This window comes from Pagrus pagrus (genome assembly GCF_965226575.1).
Source record: "Pagrus pagrus genome assembly, chromosome: 24".
Classification (NCBI taxonomy): Eukaryota; Metazoa; Chordata; class Actinopteri; order Spariformes; family Sparidae; genus Pagrus; species Pagrus pagrus.
Window position 1 is genome coordinate 6451943 of NC_140206.1, and position 19896 is coordinate 6471838.

Genomic DNA, 19896 nt, shown 5'->3' on the forward strand with positions numbered 1-19896 from the left:
TCTTTCTTCCTCCCTATCTCACCTTCTCTTTGTCACTCCGTCTCACCACCCTCTGGCTCGCAGACACAATCTTCACTCGGGCCTTTGTTGCTCTGCAGTGGCCGCTGATAACGAGAGGGGGGATGTCTGTGGAGGAGACAGACAGACAGATAGACGAGAGGCTGACTGTCACTGTGCTCAAGTGCCAGAGCTGATAGTGTGATACGGGATGTCAAGTGAGAGAATAAGCACACAAATTCGGGTTATTTCTGTAAGGATGTGCGGTTGTTTCTGTGAGACTCAGAAATACTCTTTCTTTAATTAATCTGTGCTGCCTACAGCGAGAGAATTTGTGTCACAGTCAGAGTTTAAAATCAACAAAATGTCCCGATGTGTGATTACCAGCAAACGACTCCAGTGTGGTTTATCTTTCCAATCTGGGGTTTGGCTGTGGTGCTTAATTGGCGAGTTCATGTGTAGGAAAGCTGTTGGTGAATGAGTAAAGCTCTGTGTATTTCTTCTCGCTCACACAGTGACGACCATTATTGCAAAATGTGGGTGTTTAAACGAGTGAATTTTGTTTTTTTTTCCCACCCCGCCGCCTAATCTGTCTCACCATGCAACAAAAAAAGCGCTTATCTTCCAACTGACCGAAAACCACATGACACTCACTCCGCCCTTTGGTTTCATTGTTGATGCATGCACACAGTCAAAGTGTCATTCTTGAGCTTGAGTTGTTTTGTTGATAGGAGTAAATAGATTTTCAGATGTGTTTTTAATGATTTTATAAGAAAAGGCAGTAAAAAATCTGTGGTTCCAGCTTCTTAAATGTGAATATTTTTCTGAATTTTTTACTCCTCTGTGAAAGAAAACTGAATATCGTTGGATAGTGGACAAAACAAGACATTTGAGGATGTCATCTGTAGCGTTGGGAAACTTAAACAACCAAACAACTAATCGATTAATCTAGAAATTAATCAACAGATGAATCAACAGTGTGAATAATCATTAGTTGCAGCCTGTGTTGCAAAACATTCTGCTGATCAGTAAAAACCTGCCGTTGGTAATCATGTTTAAGAAATAATTTTGATATCTTGGGTTTTACTTGTACATGGATTAATGTGGATCAATACTCAAAATCAATTGAAATAAGGTTCTTCTTCACCTGATGTGGATTCAGTGAGCGATTTTCTTGGTAGGGGTGCAACTGGTGATCATTTTCATTGTCGATTAACCTGTCGATTATTTTCTTGATTAATCGATCAGTAGTTTGGTCCATGAAATGTCAGCAAATGGATCAGCTTTTCCCAAAACCCAAGATGACTTACTCAACCTAAAGATACTCAGTTTAGGAGTAAGGAAACCAGAAAACATTCACATTTAAGATGCTGGAATCAGAGAATATTGACTTTTCTTTCCTAAAAAAATACTCAAACGGATTAATCAATTATCAAAATAGCTGGTGATTAATGACGATGAATCGATTAATCGTTGCAGCTTGACTTCTTGGCCTTGATGCATTTGTTGGACTGCAGTCTGTTGTGTTTTTTGCAGTCTCATGCAGATGATGATCCGTTTTGAGGGACTCGCTCTTCGCCTTTTGCTCCAGACATTTTCATTTTGCACGTCTGCTTTCTGTTATATACAACTCTTCTTCTCTGGACTGAAGGCACAACATCCTGGTACTTTTTTGTAGAGGCTGCCACAGCTCAAGCACAAGGCCAAAACATCTTGATCGCCCCCTGGTGTTTGGCGGGTAGTGATGATTTCAGTTTTCAAGCAGCGAATGATGCATTTTAAATATCAGCATCACAGTCGATCGCGTTCATTTAATTGTGGTAAGCCAAAATTGTGATCACGGTCAGTATTCGTTTAATAGTGCAGCCCTACTCAAAATACACTGATAGTAAAGCAGAGTGGTGGAGTTGGACTCGAACACATTGAGGATAGTTGATGAAAAGCTACTCTCACTATAGAAAGCCTTTCAAAAGTTTGGATATCCAGAGAAAGTAGGTCCCCACGGAGCTCTTTCTGCAGTAACAGATGGCACTGGTGCCCACAAAAGCCAAAACTTGTATCACTCGTCTGCTCGTCCAACAGAGCTCTTTATCTCACAACCTAACTATTTGTGACAAGTAAAGAGGTGACTCTTTCTTTCTTGGACTGTTCATGCTTTTGGCAGGTTTTCTTCCCAATCTAGGCCACAGTTTTTCTCAGTTTTAGGCCGTGTTTACTCGTTTTTTTCATTCCTGGTTTCTAAGTGCGTTGACCTACATGGAGCCTTTAAAAAAGATGCGGTATGACAAAATGTCTTCTGGCATTTTGAGTCATCGGATATGCTCACGTTGCTTTGGACACACCTCAGCGGTACTCGGCTGAGTTACTTATGCATGGTCTCCTTTGTTACCCCCAGTCTTTTCTCTAACGGCCATCACACAAGTTTTGATGAGGGAACACAAAGAATAGGAGTTTTGTTTTAAAAGTTTAAGATGAAATGGCCCATAATACCTTTTTAATCACACAAGTTAATGTGTCGACTCATTTTCCTAGACTGCTCATTGAAACTGCTCCAAACGCAGCTCCACCTAAACAGCAAATGATGCTTGATTGTTGAGTTGACAGAAAGCTGCAACTTTACAAGAATTTTATAATAAAATAACAGGGCTCTGTTGCCAAGTTGAAATTGGCAACCATTTTGAGAAATGGCAACCAGTTCTTGGCCTTTGGTTTCCATCATTGGCAGCAATTTTTAACGGCAAACAGCAAAGTCGAACAACATATCCACAACTCGTGTACCAAAATTTTCCCTGTTTTTCCGAGTTGTTGTTGAGCTCTGGGATGATACAGGGCCTTTTTGAGAACAGCTCGCACCAAAGTATTCATAGTCATACATAGCTTTTCGTAAGACATACACCAAATCCAGTGTGTTGCCTAAGAAGTGCTCTACAAAGTCACAAAAAAGAAAAAATGAGAAACGGCAACAAACAAAGCACATTTGTAAACCTTCAGGTGACTCGACTGAAGCGACCTGTTGTTCTTTCACTGCCTATGTTGCCACCCAGTTGCCTTTCTGTATCTATAAATCAGCACTGTAATGATGGTAAGTTTGGAGATGATCTGTTTTTTAGAGCTGCTGTTGGGTTTTCTCATTTTTTCCCCTCTTCCGTTGTGTTTCTAGGAAGGACGTGAGCAGTATGAGCTGGCTGCGACCTCGGAGCAGGGCGGCAAGAAGAAGGGGAAGGGGAAGAAGAAAGAGAAGGATATGGACGAGCTGAAGAAGGAAGTGGACATGGTGAGTGTCTCAGCTTCACTTTTGTTGTTTCCACTCTGGTTGCTGCCCTCAGGACCTTCTTCCTCTGATTGTCCGCTGTCTCCTGCTTCATATGTAACTATCTCATCCCCTCTATTGTGTTGGTTTTCTTACTTCAACCTGTTTCTGTGACCTTTCTCTTATGTAAAATCACATTGATTACATTTTAAGAAGTATCCATGACAGGTTTTTTTTTTTACATATAGTGTTCAATATTCAGTTTTAGGTGTCGCAGCAGTCTTCTTCTATCTGCCTTTTTGTGCTTTCTCACTTCATTTCATGCTCCCCTTTTCTCAATTTGCTCATCTTCCTTCTGCTCTCCCTCTTACTTATTTCCCTTTTATCCTTCCTTTCCTTTTTGTTCCTCCTTCTTTCCTTCTCCTCTTCTCTCTCTTCTTGTCCTTTCACTCTTTCCCCCAATTTTGTCATTGTAAAATGAAAGGTCAGCACACAATGTGCTGTAAATGTCACTGGATATTTTGGCACATTGAACACACACATACATATATACAGTATTTTCCACACACAGACATAAACACTGGACTGATGCCACCTTGTTTTCTCTTCTTTTCTCTTCGCAGGATGATCACAAGCTGACCCTTGACGAGCTCAATCGCAAATATGGAACGGACCTCAACAATGTGAGTGAAGTGTTTGTTTCTGAACGTGTTGCATTTGAAATGTGTCTCATCTGCAGCTTTAAAAGTCGCGCTGACAGCCAGAGTTCTCGTCTTCAAACTCTGACATGGTGATGTACTTTTTAAAAGGAGCGCTTCTACGTTTATCATGGCGATCAGATATCAGGAACAATACTGGCGGCCATTAACTTCCACTTTTCTCTTCAGTCTGTCAGTCGCTGAGTGATAAATGAGGCCCAGATGAATTAAACAGAGGACTTTGTTTAAAGACATCTTCTCAATCGTGATGAAGGAAGAGTCAGCAAGGGTGTGATTAGCTACTACAGGCTCATCTCAAAGAGGAAGGGGATGGTTGCCATTTGTTTATTGCTTGAGGTCTCTCCTAGTTTCAAGGGAAATGCTATTTCGAATTCAGATTTTCCCTCCCAATAAATAATTAGCGTCAAATGTGTCACTGTGCTCGACACTCGTCATAAATAATGCAAAAACCAGCTGGTGTTCAACACATAGCAGAAACCAATGCCACAACCAGCAGTCAGATAACTTAGCTCAGCATAAAAACATAAAGCATAAGGATTACCTTTCAGACAGAACCAGGCTAGCTGATTCCTTGTAGTCTTTATGCTATGCTATTCTTTATGCTAAGCTATGCTAACTGACTGCTGGCTGTAATTTCATATTTACCGTACGGATATGAATGTGGTACCAATCATCTCATCTAAATCTCAGCAAGAAAGCAAATAAATAAAAATCTGCAAATATTGAACTGCACCTTGATGGCATAGATGTTGCCACACTCCATCTAGTCTTCTCTCCTCATGCAAATGTGCTCCTGGTCATGCAGGAAAGATCAAGGAGAATAGTTAATCGGTGTCTTTAAACTGGGGTCTCCAAGCACTGCTTGCATGTGTGTGTTTGCAGCAGTTGTGAATAATTTATCAGCTGCAGAAGCCCCTGTGCCCTGATTTCATATGATCCTATTTGCTTCGTCTTCTCTCCTCTTGTTAACCGTCCTTCTTTACCTTCACTGGTCTCCTTTTTCTTCTCCTTCCTCTTCCCTCTGTTTTCTTCCTCCTACCTGCTGATGAAGGAAATGGCCCTGTTTTTCTGTTGATGCTGCGTTGCTAGGCAACTAGTAGCACCCACAGTCGCCCCACTGGACTTAAATATGTGTCAGTGAGTTTGTGTGGTTGTGTGGTTGGATCGAAAACAATGAGGCTGTGCTTCCAATGCTGCTGTATTTATAATGGGACATGGTTGTTTATCTCGTCCAACATGTCAACTATCAGTCAGTTGACACATCTGGCTGAGAATCTGAGGTTTTATCACCAATTGTAACTGAATATGTCATTTCCTACTCATGTCAGGGTTTGACTAGTGCGAAGGCTGCTGAGATTCTGGCCCGTGATGGTCCCAACGCCCTCACTCCTCCTCCCACCACCCCAGAGTGGGTCAAATTCTGCAAACAGGTAACACCAGCATCACTGTAAACTGCACAATATTTGCTTTGGCAGCTCGTACAGTCGTTAATATTGATGCTTTTACAGTTTTCACAAATCAAGAAGGTGCTTACTCAAAATCTCGCTGCTGTTTTCCCTCAGATGTTTGGCGGTTTCTCCATGCTTCTGTGGACTGGTGCAATCCTCTGTTTCCTGGCCTATGGTATCCAGGCTGCAATGGAGGATGAGCCCGCGAATGATAATGTAAGAAAAGGTCCTCAAATATCCATGTGATGTCTTGATGTGACGGCATGTTATGTGGGTTAATCATGTGGTGGCAAGGTGGCAGGCTATCCAAGGAATTCATGAAATGTTGATCTCTTACGAGGGAAAACCAAGAAGAGATTTGATTTTTACTTTTTTTAAAGATACTTTTTGTTTAGTTTTTCGTGATATAATTGGCAGTATGTGCAATTAATATATCGGTATAAGTTTGTGATGGCACATACTGGCGAGCTATCCAAGAAATTCATGAAAAGGTGATATTTCACGAGGGCAAAGCAAGAAGATGTTTGATATTTAAATCTTTTTATGGTGCCTTTTGTTTATCATGTTTGTTGGTGATGAAATCGAGAGTATGTTGAATCAATGTATCAATTTGTAGGTTTAATAAAGTTAGTTAGCTTTACAGTACACGTCTCCTCTCCTTCTGGAAAGTAAATGACGTATTTTTAACGTTCACAGTTGTACCTTGGTGTCGTGCTTTCTGCTGTCGTCATCATCACTGGTTGCTTCTCCTACTACCAAGAGGCCAAGAGCTCCAAGATCATGGACTCCTTCAAGAACCTGGTCCCACAGGTACCCCTCAATAGTTTTTATTCACGTAACTGCCTCGACTTTTGATCCACATCTACTGTTTTTGTACTAAGATCACAAGAAACTGCTGAAAAACATGACATAACACTGAGTTGCACACTGAAACCACTTCTTTGACGAAACCTCATGTCAGCTCTTAATTGTAGTATGCTAATTCAAGGTCTTACCCACTTTGTAGTACAAAAACAATGCAGTCTTCTTCGACATCTGAATCTTATTAGATCTGTTGAATAATCAAGAGGTTAAGAATTATTTTTGTTATCTTGAAAACAAGATAAGATTTTTTTCAGGATGTGGAAGTAGATGCAGCTTAAACAGAGAGAAAAGAAAGCCATCAGTCTCACTTTCTCTTCCGTCTGTCTCTGTCGTGTCTCGTCTCGTAGCAAGCCCTGGTCGTCCGTGACGGCGAGAAGAAGCACCTCAACGCCGAGGAGGTGGTGGTTGGTGATTTGGTGGAAGTTAAAGGTGGTGACAGGATCCCTGCTGATCTGCGAATCATCTCCGCCCACGGCTGCAAGGTGAGTGCCCTTGATCCAAGTTGTTTACTTCCATCTAGGACCCATATTAAAGGAATACAACCTGAAAACCATTTCTCCATTAAAACATTAAAGGAGGGTGCCTTGACTTTTTAAATTTCAGTCGACTGCTGTGCTCTTGCAACTTGAAAAACGTTTCTATTTGTTAGTGCCTTGAACCTCTTGAAGTTAGTGGCATGTACTTGTTTTTGAAATTAAAAAGGGCTACGGTTAACACGTTTTAAGTCTCCGTTGTTTTTAATCTTCAAACAAAATGTCGAGCATGTTTATCTTCATATTGCAAACATTTAATTATCAGAGCTTGAAGCACCAAACTGCCCTCTGAGACTTTTTCTTTGATGTCACTACTGTAAGAAAGGGAGTCACGCTCGTAGTCTTATTACAAGGACAGAAAACAAGTCTATGACCCATTTTTGGCCCTAAACTCAACTCGACACCCAGTTATGCCCCGTGCCTTTCCATCAACCTCTGCATCATTCATTGTTGTATCTCATCACCTGCCTCTGCATCATTTAGCCGTTGCGCCATAATGCATCCAGAGTGCCATGTGACCCAAATCTGCCATCTGCCCCCCTGAGTAACCACACAGAAAAGAGTTTTTAACGTTGGTGGAGAAAGTTTGTTTTGGCAGCTAAGGCGGATGTTGCCACTTTTTCCGACAATCACAGTCGTATGTTTCATTTCTCAGGTGGACAACTCCTCTCTGACCGGCGAATCAGAGCCCCAGACTCGTACTCCTGACTTCTCCAATGAGAACCCACTGGAGACCAGAAACATTGCTTTCTTCTCCACCAACTGTGTTGAAGGTATGATGACAGGAGGCATCAAAGCCATTCACAGACAGTGTTTTCTGTTTTTAAGACAATAATCGAATCGTTCTTGCTACAGGAACTGCCCGTGGTGTTGTGATCAGCACCGGAGATCGTACCGTGATGGGTCGCATCGCCACACTGGCCTCTGGACTTGAAGTTGGACGCACACCCATCTCCATTGAGATCGAGCATTTCATCCACATCATCACTGGTGTGGCCGTCTTCCTTGGCGTTTCCTTCTTCATCCTCTCCCTCATCCTCGGATACACCTGGCTTGAGGCCGTCATCTTCCTCATTGGTATCATTGTCGCCAACGTGCCAGAAGGTCTCCTGGCTACTGTCACTGTGAGTCCTGCTGTTTCTTGTCTATTAAAGGTCCAATTATAATCCCAAAGACGACTAACTGACCCGAGCGATCCCATCTCTAGGTGTGTCTGACCCTGACTGCTAAGCGTATGGCCAAGAAGAACTGCCTGGTGAAGAACTTGGAAGCTGTGGAGACCCTGGGCTCCACCTCCACCATCTGCTCCGACAAGACCGGCACCCTGACCCAGAACAGGATGACCGTAGCCCACATGTGGTTCGACAACCAGATCCACGAGGCCGACACCACCGAGAACCAGAGCGGGACCTCCTTCGACAAGACCTCGGCCACCTGGGCTGCCCTGGCAAGAGTCGCCGGACTCTGCAACCGCGCTGTCTTCCTGGCTGAGCAGAGCGGCCTCCCCATCCTGAAGGTAGGTTTTTGTTAGCCTCTGTTCTCCTGCCGTTGTGTTTCTCTCTCGCTGTTTACTTGAATAAATAATACCAAGTATTAAGACTTCTCTGAGACAACAACCCTCAGAACAAAGGTTTTCACACGAATGAATGTTATTAGGGAAATAATTAGCTCTTAGAACTAAAAACAGAAGTCTGCATTGTCTTTCATCCTTTGTTCAACAACAAGAGAGCCTTTTCTGCTGTTCTAGGCCTTTAGTTTGTGCGCTCATTATGTGGGCAGGATTCAGAAGTCCTGCTACTGCTGACTCATTTTCCAGTTTGATCATGTCCTTTTTCCAAGCAGTTATAAAAATTACATTAAAAACCAGACCAGTGTTCCTCTACCCTGGTGTTCTTTTCCTCTGATATTGGCTTCATTTCATTTCAGTAATGCCAACACCTGTTCAAGTGTGCTTCATGAACGATGAGTGTTTGTTCAAATCTGTTTCCAAATGGCCGGTGCGACAGACTTCCACCAACCGAACTGGCTAACTTCAGGTTTAGCACCCAGCTAACTTGAATTCTGATAGCGAAATGAATCATTTTATCGGGGTTGTGGTTGTTGTCCACTGAGCAAATGCAAACAATGGATGAATATTCAAACATGTTCAGGATTCAAAAGTGTTTCTTCCTTCAGCTATACCCACAGATTGATTTTGGATCTTAATATCAGACGTTAAAGTAAATGGAAATATAAAAACGTCTGTTTGCCACTCAGGCCAACAGGCTTGTTTTCCAGCTTATATCACCCTCCCTGGAGTGTAGACACACACACACATGCTGTAACCACTTAATTATTCCTAACCGCAATCGCCCAAAACACACACCAACACACACAGTTGTATGTATGTCTCTTGGCTCCCCCAGACTTTCCTTAGAGCCCAGTCTCTGGTTTCCACCCTGTGTTAATAGCCTGTTAACGTGTGTGTGTCTGAGTGTGTGCTCCCGCATCTGTGTGTGTGTGTTAATCACCTGTAAATGTCTGGCTGGCATCATGGCTCTAATTACCAGGCATTCTCTCTCTCACTGCTCATTATTTCTTCCTCAGTCACTGTTACAAGAGTGAGAGGAGGGTAAACATGGGGATGGTGTTTATCAAGGCTGGTAATTATGATGTAAAAATATAGAAAATTAGCATTTTTCTTTCATGGCCAGCCTCCCAAACGGATCTCTGCTCGCTGCTTTTGTTTATGCATTGTAGGTGGATACAAAAACATGTCTAGTGTGAGGAGTCAGACAGATTTTGTGCGCTCAGACCACTAAAGACAATTATTTTGACCAAACCTCTGGTACTTTACTTAAGCCCAACAGACATACTTTACTAGAGTATTTCGATTTTATGCTACTTTTTACTTCCATTCCACTACATTTGGAGACAAATGTACTTTTTACTCCACTACTTTTATTTGACAACTATTAGATAATGCCAACGCCAAAAGCTAACGCCGATAACACCAACCGTGATAAAGCCAACGCTGATAAAGCCAATGCCAAGTCAACTTTAAGTATACAGTTTATACATGTAAAAGTATATTTAATTTAATGTAATTAATTTACTACTTACAAGTACATTTATTGCCAGAAAATGACTTTTAATACTTAAGTACATGTCATATCAGATACTTTAAGACTTTTACTCAAGGACTATTTGTATGGATGACTTTCACGTTTACCAAAGTAATATTTCAACACGGTATCTTTACTTTTACTCAGCTGACTTAAATGATTAATCTCCTCCCTTCTCCATCTTCCCCCTCCAGAGAGATGTGGCTGGTGATGCCTCCGAGTCGGCCCTGCTGAAGTGTATCGAGCTGTGCTGCGGATCGGTCCAGGAAATGAGAGAGAAAACCCCCAAAATATCTGAGATCCCGTTCAACTCTACTAATAAGTACCAGGTATGCAAAGAGCAGCTACTCTCGCAGCTTCACTGGCATATGGAAACCAGTTGTTTGTCAGGAAATGTCACGGGCTTGATGAGATATTAAATGCCAGGTTATTGTCTTCTCCTCATGTTGATAGTAAATCCATGATGTAAAAATGTTCTTGGTGCTTTTTTATTCCCTAATAAGGGTTTTGGAAAAGGTCAACTGAGCCATAAACATAGAATTTATGGCTTCCTTGAGTTCTGGTCATTCGTTTATCTGCCCTCTTTTATCCGAGTTTGAGCATTATAACGCACATTACAACATGAATCTGTTAACTGACCTGTTTTTCTTTTTTTCTTTAGCTTTCCATTCACAAAAATAGCAGTGAAGACGGTCAGTCCAAGCATCTGCTGGTGATGAAGGGAGCCCCAGAGAGGATTTTGGACCGCTGCTCCTCCATCATGATCCAGGGCAAAGAGCAGCCTCTTGACGACGAGATGAAAGACGCTTTCCAGAACGCCTACCTGGAGCTGGGAGGTCTGGGAGAGAGAGTACTGGGTAAGAATTTGAAATGACCTCTCAGAAAAGCTCCTCACTTGACCTGTTTTTCTCAATTTAAACTGCTTCATCGTCTTGTGTCCCATCCAGGTTTCTGCCATTTCAACCTGCCTGATGACCAGTTCCCAGAAGGCTTTGCTTTTGACACTGATGAGGTGAACTTCCCCACTGAGAACCTTTGCTTCATTGGCCTCATGTCCATGATTGACCCTCCTCGTGCTGCTGTGCCCGACGCTGTCGGCAAATGCAGGAGCGCTGGAATCAAGGTAAAGATGGAAATGACTTCTTTAGCCGACATAAAGCTGTTTCAGTCGGCCTACTCACGTGGAATGATGATGTTAAAATATGAATACACATATCTGCAGTTGTATGTCCTCCAAATGGCCTAATTAATAATAAATCTTTATAATGGTTGTGTAAGTGGAAGAGAACGTGTTCCCCTTCAACTAACGGGCACAAACATCCCTTCTTCTAGGTTATCATGGTTACAGGTGATCATCCAATCACAGCTAAGGCCATCGCTAAGGGTGTGGGCATCATCTCCGAAGGTAATGAGACCGTTGAGGACATCGCTGCACGTCTGAACATCCCAATCAACGAAGTCAACCCAAGGTCAGTTTGTCACGATACCAGAATCTCAGACTTCGATACAATAACAGTAAAAAGAAAGTGGAGTACCTCAAGGTTGTGTTCTTGGCCCGGTTTTGTTTTGATGTGTCATGTCAGATGTACTGAATGTTTTCTAACCCAAGGCTTTATATTCTTCAACCATTTCTAATTATTTGTGTAATTTTCTGTCTTCCCTTTCAGAGATGCCAAGGCCTGCGTCGTCCACGGCGGAGACCTGAAAGACCTGAGCGCCGAGCAGCTCGACGACATCCTGAAGTACCACACTGAGATTGTTTTCGCTAGAACCTCGCCGCAGCAGAAACTGATTATTGTGGAGGGCTGCCAGAGACAGGTAGAAACAAAACACATCAGGAGGTGTGTGTGTGTGTGTGTGTTTGTGTGTCAGGGAGAATATCTTCCAGCCTCTGCAGTGTTTGTTTGCTGTTTTCTACAGTTTGGCACACACAGCATGTGCCTGCGCCTTATTATGTAAATTCATGTGTGAATATTTGATATCCATATCCCCTAATGCTTATTTATGATCATTGCTTTGGCCTGATGACTAAGTTGGCAGAATAATCAGGCAGAGCATCTGTCAAGCTGTGACCTCGACCGCACATATGAATATTCACAAAGTGCATCAGCAGGCAGCGCAAACTCTGTTTAAACTCTGCTGGACTGTGGATTTGTTTATTTACATAAATGTTGTTGTTAATTATCGCCTGATCAAGCGCCACGTAAACAACATTATATTCTTCTGATACTGTGCCAGCTTCATCTCTGGGCCTTTATATTAAAGGAGCAGTGTGTAGCAGTGCTTCAACAAACTAAATAAACAAACTCTGCCACCTTTCTAGCTTCTGGGGACCTTATTTTACTCTTGTTTATTCAGTTATAGAAACAATTTGTATTATTACCTCCCCAATACTGTAAATATTAAAATTCTGAGTTTTAATTTCTTCTCCAAAGCGACATAGTGCCCCTTTTTAAAAAGAAAACGCTGCCTACGTATGTTAGCTGAAATACACTTTTAATTAGATCCAATACGGTCGTCTAAGTTGCAGAAATAATTAACACAATGCTCCCTGGAGGGAGATTAACTATAATTTGTTGTTGACATTTCATCTTATAAATTATGTAGGTTAGATGTGCTGCAGCAGGTTGAATGAATTATGGTCCTTGGACTTCACTTGTGTACATTTAAGCTTATGAAAGCAATAAATACTGATATATTTATCCTTCCTTTACATCATATTAATAAATCTTTAAAGACGCTCTTGGTGAGCGGGAGTGAGAGGCCCAGATATTAACATGAGGTGGAAAACTAATAATCCTTATCACTTTCATTAAAACAATAACTTTCCTCTCTGTCAGGGAAAGCCCCGCAGGCTTTTTATCTGCACATCCAAAATTCACTTTTTCGCCCAGAACACAAGCTCTGTTTCACGTCCGACTCTTATTCACTTTCATCACACTCTGTCTGCTCTGTCAAATAAAGCAGAATCGCCCTGAAACCCTTTGAAAAGCGGAGGAAACCGGAAATTATTCCGTGTGACGCAGTGTAACTTTAGAAAATGGGAAATGTCACTCAACAGCGAGGATGGAGACTTTTCTCTAAAGAGGAGCTGACACCTGTTGGCTCAGTCGGACTTCAATCGGTTCGACTTCTGCCGAGAGGATGTGTCACATTCTTTGCTCCTCTAATCTAAAATAAATTAAAAAGCATAATTTCCGCACACAAACAGTAATATCGCCCTCATCTCTTCAGGGAGCCATCGTGGCTGTGACAGGTGACGGTGTGAATGACTCTCCTGCCCTGAAGAAGGCCGACATCGGTGTCGCCATGGGTATCGCCGGTTCTGACGTCTCCAAGCAGGCCGCTGACATGATCCTGCTGGACGACAACTTTGCCTCCATCGTTACAGGAGTGGAAGAAGGTAAGGCATTGTACTTTACAAGTTGTTTAGCTGAACTCTTCAAATGATTAAAACAATGACTTTATGCGCTTTTGTCTTGTCCTCCTCAGGCCGTCTGATCTTTGACAACTTGAAGAAGTCCATCGCCTACACTCTGACCAGTAACATCCCTGAGATCACCCCCTTCCTCCTCTTCATCATCGCCAACATCCCTCTGCCCCTGGGAACTGTCACCATCCTCTGTATCGACCTGGGAACTGACATGGTAAAGATGGACGAGTTGCAGCTTTTCATTTAGCTTTGCACTGCTAAAACGCTTCATTTTTACGATGTGTTGCTAGTGAGCGATATTCAAAATGAAGACATACATTATTCCTGTCCTTCTGACAACAATGTGGTTTAAAAAGTAATGTCGACAGAAACGTTACTTAAAAAACGTATATTTTTCTAATGTCAATATGTCAACTTGCTGACTTAATCCTGTGTCTCGTCTCCCAGGTCCCTGCCATCTCCCTGGCTTACGAAGCAGCCGAGAGCGACATCATGAAGAGACAGCCCAGAAACCCCAAAACAGACAAACTGGTGAACGAGAGGCTCATCAGCATAGCCTACGGACAGATCGGTAAACAGACAAGCAAATTTGCACAGTTTAAAATCAAACCAGAAGCAGGAGTTCGCTTTTCGTGGCTCCTTGGTGGATTTTTTTCTGGAAAGGCAGCTCAGTATCTGGGTGGTCCAAGATAACTAGAAGAGCGGCATGCGCCAGAAATAGGCTCGTACTGATAGAGAGCTGGAGTGTGTGTGTTTGAATGACGATAGAGACGTCCCTCCGGCTTTTGATTTTTTCCGTCTTTGGTAATGAAGCCAAGAATAGGTTCGACCCCGGTGAACTTCCTGGACTACCTAATTATAAGAGCAGAGCACAAGCAAGTAAATCTTCCCAGACATTTAAAATAATCAAATTTTATCTTCACGGTTGGTTTGTCTCATGACGATGTCAATAAGTAATGTGCTGAAAGTAGAAGGAAGAAGAAAAACCACTGCCGTTTTGATTAAGCCTTTGATTCCTCAGAAAACGACTTCGTCTCGTGTGTTTATTCACTCGGTTTTTCATCAGATGACACGTGGTTTAGTCCTCAAAACTCCCCAAAAGGCAGACAAATCAAATTTACCGACTCAGTCCATCACTTTCTCATGAATTGTATTCCCCCCAGCGGAGCACGAGCCCAATTTGTTTGCTTAATCATTTATTGACTCCTGGTTTAATTTCAAATTCTAAATTAACTGAATTTATTCATTCTTTTGAAACTGCTCTAAAGACGAACTCATTTTAATTGGCGATGAAAAGATTATACAACATCAGATTGATGTCTTTCCTCATCTAATCACATCTCCTCCCTGCAGGTATGATCCAGGCGCTGGCAGGTTTCTTCACCTACTTTGTGATCCTGGCGGAAAATGGCTTCCTGCCCTCCACCCTGCTGGGCATCAGAGTGAACTGGGATAATAAATACATTAATGATCTGGAGGACAGCTATGGACAGCAGTGGGTCAGTAACATTTACTGGACAGACCGCAAGTAAAGGTTATAATCTGGCCATCATCAATCATCGCCCGGTGTTAACTGTTTCTGTTCCGTGTTCCCCGTCAGACTTACGAGCAGAGGAAGATCGTGGAGTTCACCTGCCACACGGCCTTCTTTGTCAGCATCGTCATCGTGCAGTGGGCCGATCTGATCATCTGTAAGACCAGGAGGAACTCTGTCTTCCAACAGGGAATGAAGTGAGTACAGAAACATTTGTTCCAACATGTCGGTGTCCTCTCCCAGCCTGAGTCGTGGATGTTTTACATAAAAATACACTCTCCTCTCTCTGCTCTGCTGCTGAGACAGCTGCCATCTTGTATATCATGCCTCCTATTTCATCCCCTGCTGTGCTTTTCTTGGAGGAACTCTCGTTAACCCCACTGTTTATTTTTGGTTCCCTTAATCCTGGCACAAAAATGAGGAGGATTTTAAATTCCCAGCTATTTTCAGTCATTCTAAATAGTCTGTTTGGGTCTGTGGTTTCGTTATCTCAGAGTCCTAATTTTTCCTCTCCTGTGCGTTTCAGGAACAAGATCCTGATCTTTGGACTATTTGAGGAGACCGCCTTGGCTGCCTTCCTCTCTTACTGCCCAGGCATGGACGTCGCCCTCAGAATGTACCCTCTCAAGTGAGTGAAGCACATGAACGCATCACACAATCCACCAGCGTGTCCACCAGACACGTGTTATGGAGGCCTATGTCTGCCAGTGCGAAGGAAAAAAAAAATCTGTTAGTCATAATAATAATAAGAAGAAAAATGGTCAACTCAATGAGTTATAATCTCAGCATAATGAGTTGGCATCTTAACGACTTGTCTCTCCAAATAACAGCTTTGTATCTCGAAATAACGGCTTGAAATAACAGCTTTGTATCTCGAAATAACAACGTTGTATCTCGAAATAACGACTTTGTATCTTGAAATAACGACTTGAGATAACAGCTTTGTATCTCGAAATAACAACGTTGTATCTCGAAATAACGACTTTGTATCTCGAAATAACGACTTGAAATAACAGCTTTGTATCTCGAAATAACAGCTTTGTATCTCGAAATAACAACGTTGTATCTCGAAATAACGACTTTGTATCTCGAAATAACGACTTGAAATAACAGCTTTGTATCTCGAAATAACAGCTTTGTATCTCGAAATAACAACGTTGTATCTCGAAATAACGACTTTGTATCTCGAAATAACGACTTGAAATAACAGCTTTGTATCTCGAAATAACAGCTTTGTATCTCGAAATAACAACGTTGTATCTCGAAATAACGACTTTGTATCTTGAAATAACGACTTGAGATAACAGCTTTGTATCTCGAAATAACGACTTTGTATCTCGAAATAACGACTTGAAATAACAGCTTCGTATCTCGAAATAACAACGTTGTATCTCGAAATAACGACTTAGTATCTCGACCGAATGACGTAGTATCTCAGAAGAGTGACTTAGTATGACAATGATTCTCATTATTTTGAGATATTCTGAGAAACTCTCTCATTATAATGACTTGCAGGAGCTTTATTTTTTCCATCACCTCGGTAGAGATGGTCTTCCCTAACATACAGATGTCGTGGATCATGCCGACTCCACCTAGCACATGTTGATCATCCACGCCCCGGGCACTGGATCAGTTTCTCATCCCTCTTTTTTTTGTGTGTGTGTTTTTCAGGCCCAACTGGTGGTTCTGCGCCTTCCCCTACTCCCTCCTCATCTTTATCTATGATGAAATCCGTAAGCTGATCCTCAGACGCAGCCCAGGAGGTGAGTCCAGAGCCCATGCTTTTATTATCTTCTCTCTTCCCTCTGCACTTTTGCCTCTTTCTTCCCATTCTCTCTTGTTTTTCCTCTCTGTGTATCATCTTTTACGCTCGGCACTTCGGCCTTTTCCTCCATGTTCCTCCTGTCTCAGTTATATCCAGCCTACAGAAGAAATTGCCACTAAATCCTGTGTTTGTTTGTTTTCTCTCCCTGTGCTTCCAGGTTGGGTGGAACGGGAGACCTACTATTAAAAGACCCATCAGCCTGTCAGTCCAGTCAGCTCGCATCTTCTCCTCCACTCCCGTCTTTGCATGAATATTGTCTTGCTGCTCGGAATAAAATTTTAACCTCTGTGAAAAAAAAAAATTGGAACGTGTTTTTATATTAGGGAATGCTTGATACTACTATTAGACAAATAATGAGATGGAACATGCTGATGATGATGCCGATGATGATGTTGATAAATGATAATGCTAATAATGACATGAACACTGAACATTGACATGACTATGCGTGCCTTGTTTCTGAAACAGGACCAATTTTATACATGTTTTTAACAGTTATAAACGTTAAATAAAAATGCGCTCGAGTCAGGTCCCACAAACGTTTCCTGTGATCATTTATTTTGTGTGTGTGTGGTTTGATTTTCCTCCTCAGGCCAAAGAAGAAGTGACAGATCTGCGTCTTGCTAAAGTCGAGTCATTTGTTGGCTGCATCCTGTAAATATTAGAGCACAGACAGCAAGATTTTGTACAAGATTTTTCACATTTACGCCTAATTATTGGCTTTTCCTTTTTTAATTTCAGTCTTGAAATTTTTGTGAAATTATCTCATGTAGTATTTGTTTTGAGTAGAAATAACGAGCCAAACACTTAATCCCTTTTCATTTGGATTCTTTTAGATTTTCTTTTTGCAGTTTCATGTCAGTATTATTAAGAAATGATTCACTTGGTTGGATAGGTGTGTCGGAGGTTGACGTGTTAAATACACAGCAATGCTCATTTTAGCTCACTGAAAAATCACTCGTGTGGTTGGGATGCATCTGAAAATGTTTTTGTTTCCCCACCTCTCTTCTCAGCATATGGTACGACCCTAACTAGAGTTAAATGTAGGAAAAATCTATTTTTATACCTAATTAATGAATCCTACACAAAAACAGAGGATTAGGGGCCCTCGTCCTCATTTTCATTTAATGCTTTCTCTTGCTGTTTATCAAGAAATCAAGATACATACACAAAAACCTGGGTACAAGTTTTAAATTTAATTGGAGGGGCCCCTGGGAGTTTTTGCCCTTAGCCCCAACAGACTCTAGACTCGCCCCTGCCTTTTGGTGCACTGTATTTTAAGCTTTTGGTCATTTTTTGTTAAATATTTGTGTTTATATATAAATATTTGCACTTCCACACAATAACAGCAGGGCCAGCACCTGACGAGTGATATTTGGTTCGTACAGTGTCTATATTAGCAATTCTCTACCAGGGCCTGAAAACAAAAGTATCCACAGACTTATTACCGGCTTAAATATGCAGAGACTCTCCTCTAACTTTGGACGGATGGACAGACAGATGATTTCTAACCTCACATGAACTTTGCAAAGTCTCCGTGTTGTTAAGGCCATGGTGGGTGTTAGTTTACCAAGAGGCACTGGGATTCTTAATCCAATATCCATTATGCTTAAAGCTGTGAGTTTGAAGCAGCTACTGCATGAGGTCTCAGTCCTCCCACGCAACGCTTGCAGAGTCTTGACACACACAGAGAAGAGGAGACTTCTAAGACTTTAGGAAGAGGAGAGCAGCGACTCGGTTGCTCGACAGCCTTAAAAATGCAGTTTGAGACAAGGAGGGATGAAAAATGTACTAAAATCTGACACATTTACATTTATTCTTCTTCTTCCACTCCGCTACAGTTTGGAGACAAGCATTGTAATTTTTACTCCACTACATTTATGTGATTACTTTAGTTACCAGTTACTTTGCTGATTATGTGCTGCATCAGAGCCAAAGTAGAACATTTTTAATTTATTTCATCAAGAATCAGATCAAAAATAATTAAATTCATTATATATATATTATATGTTATAAATACATATATGGATCATTTATTCTTACTTGTACTTTTAATACTCGAGTACATTTACATCAGATACTTTTACTCGAGTATGACTTTGAGTATAACACTAAAAATGTCAAAATGTCAGTTTATCACTGACATTCATCATCAACACAACATCAACAACATCAATCTGAAAAGTTACAAGTAACTGAAGCTGTACTGGAGTAAAAAGTACAATATCTACCTCTGAGATGTAGTGAAGTAGAAGTATAAAGTTCCGTAAAATAAAATACTCAAGTAAAGCACCTTAAATATGTCCCTGTACAGTACTGGAGTTTAAAATATTGACATTTTTTTGACTCCTCGCAGCTTCATGACCAAAACGTCGACACCTGTGTCTCATCCCAGTGAAGCCTCCTCGTATAGCATGAGGCTGAGCGTCCTGGGAGCTCATTAAAGGCAAAAATGTCTAGATGTATTTGATGTTGTACAAATGTAGGTCTGCGTGAGTCTTCTTTGTCTTCAGAGACACGAATTAAAACACGCACGCCACCGACTAAAAACAAAAAGGTTAAACATTAAAGAGCTCTAACTGTGTTGAAGCAACCGCAGAACGACAGCATGGGAACAATGCAGCAAACAGCCGAGCAAGAGAAGTGCATGGAGCCATGCAATAAATCTGATGTATCACCAAACGCTGTTATAAAGGCCGACTTCACTTCAAGTGGACAGGACACACACACACACACACACACACACACACAGGGACACACTGCGAGTGCTGCATGTGTTTCTGTGTCAGCGAACACTTCAGCTCTGTCAAGATATCACACGTCTCCCGACTGACCCCAGTGACAGCTCTGCAACTCTGATCTGCACTGTGTGTCAGCCTGTGTGTGTGTGTGTGTGTGTGTGTGTGTGTGTGTGTGTGTGTGTGTGTGTGTGTGTGCGATGTTAACTCCGCTCACATCTCCCCTCTGTGCGTCTCCGAGGACGGGCTCTGTTCAGAGAGGGTGAGCTGTGTGGTGACAGATGTCATGGAAGCCGCCGAGGAGGCACCTTATGGAGACACGGGGGAAGTGGAGGGCGTCGCCTTCGAGAGTTTAGTCTCCTCTTCCCTCTCAGCGACCAGCGAGTCGTTGGGAGAGGAGACGGTTTAAACACCCCAATCATCCTGATAGTTGCGGTGGATCGTTTGCTCA

General features: G+C 42.0%; 1 protein-coding gene across 1 annotated transcript in view; it reads left to right on the top strand.

Annotated features, from left to right (window-relative positions):
- LOC311253349 (sodium/potassium-transporting ATPase subunit alpha-1) overlaps positions 1–17246 on the top strand; it is a 28522-nt gene extending 11276 nt beyond the window's left edge. The window contains exons 2-23 of the mRNA XM_084347258.1: positions 3158–3271; positions 3871–3930; positions 5295–5396; positions 5529–5630; positions 6111–6224; positions 6626–6760; positions 7467–7584; positions 7667–7935; positions 8019–8327; positions 10110–10244; positions 10577–10772; positions 10863–11038; positions 11248–11384; positions 11583–11733; positions 13150–13318; positions 13408–13562; positions 13796–13919; positions 14702–14847; positions 14949–15079; positions 15409–15510; positions 16554–16645; positions 16865–17246. Of these exons, the coding sequence (XP_084203384.1) occupies positions 3158–3271; positions 3871–3930; positions 5295–5396; positions 5529–5630; positions 6111–6224; positions 6626–6760; positions 7467–7584; positions 7667–7935; positions 8019–8327; positions 10110–10244; positions 10577–10772; positions 10863–11038; positions 11248–11384; positions 11583–11733; positions 13150–13318; positions 13408–13562; positions 13796–13919; positions 14702–14847; positions 14949–15079; positions 15409–15510; positions 16554–16645; positions 16865–16893 (3066 nt within the window). The 3' untranslated portion in view covers positions 16894–17246. The remainder of the gene's footprint in view (positions 1–3157; positions 3272–3870; positions 3931–5294; positions 5397–5528; positions 5631–6110; positions 6225–6625; positions 6761–7466; positions 7585–7666; positions 7936–8018; positions 8328–10109; positions 10245–10576; positions 10773–10862; positions 11039–11247; positions 11385–11582; positions 11734–13149; positions 13319–13407; positions 13563–13795; positions 13920–14701; positions 14848–14948; positions 15080–15408; positions 15511–16553; positions 16646–16864) is intronic.
- The last annotated feature ends 2650 nt before the right edge of the window (positions 17247–19896 follow it).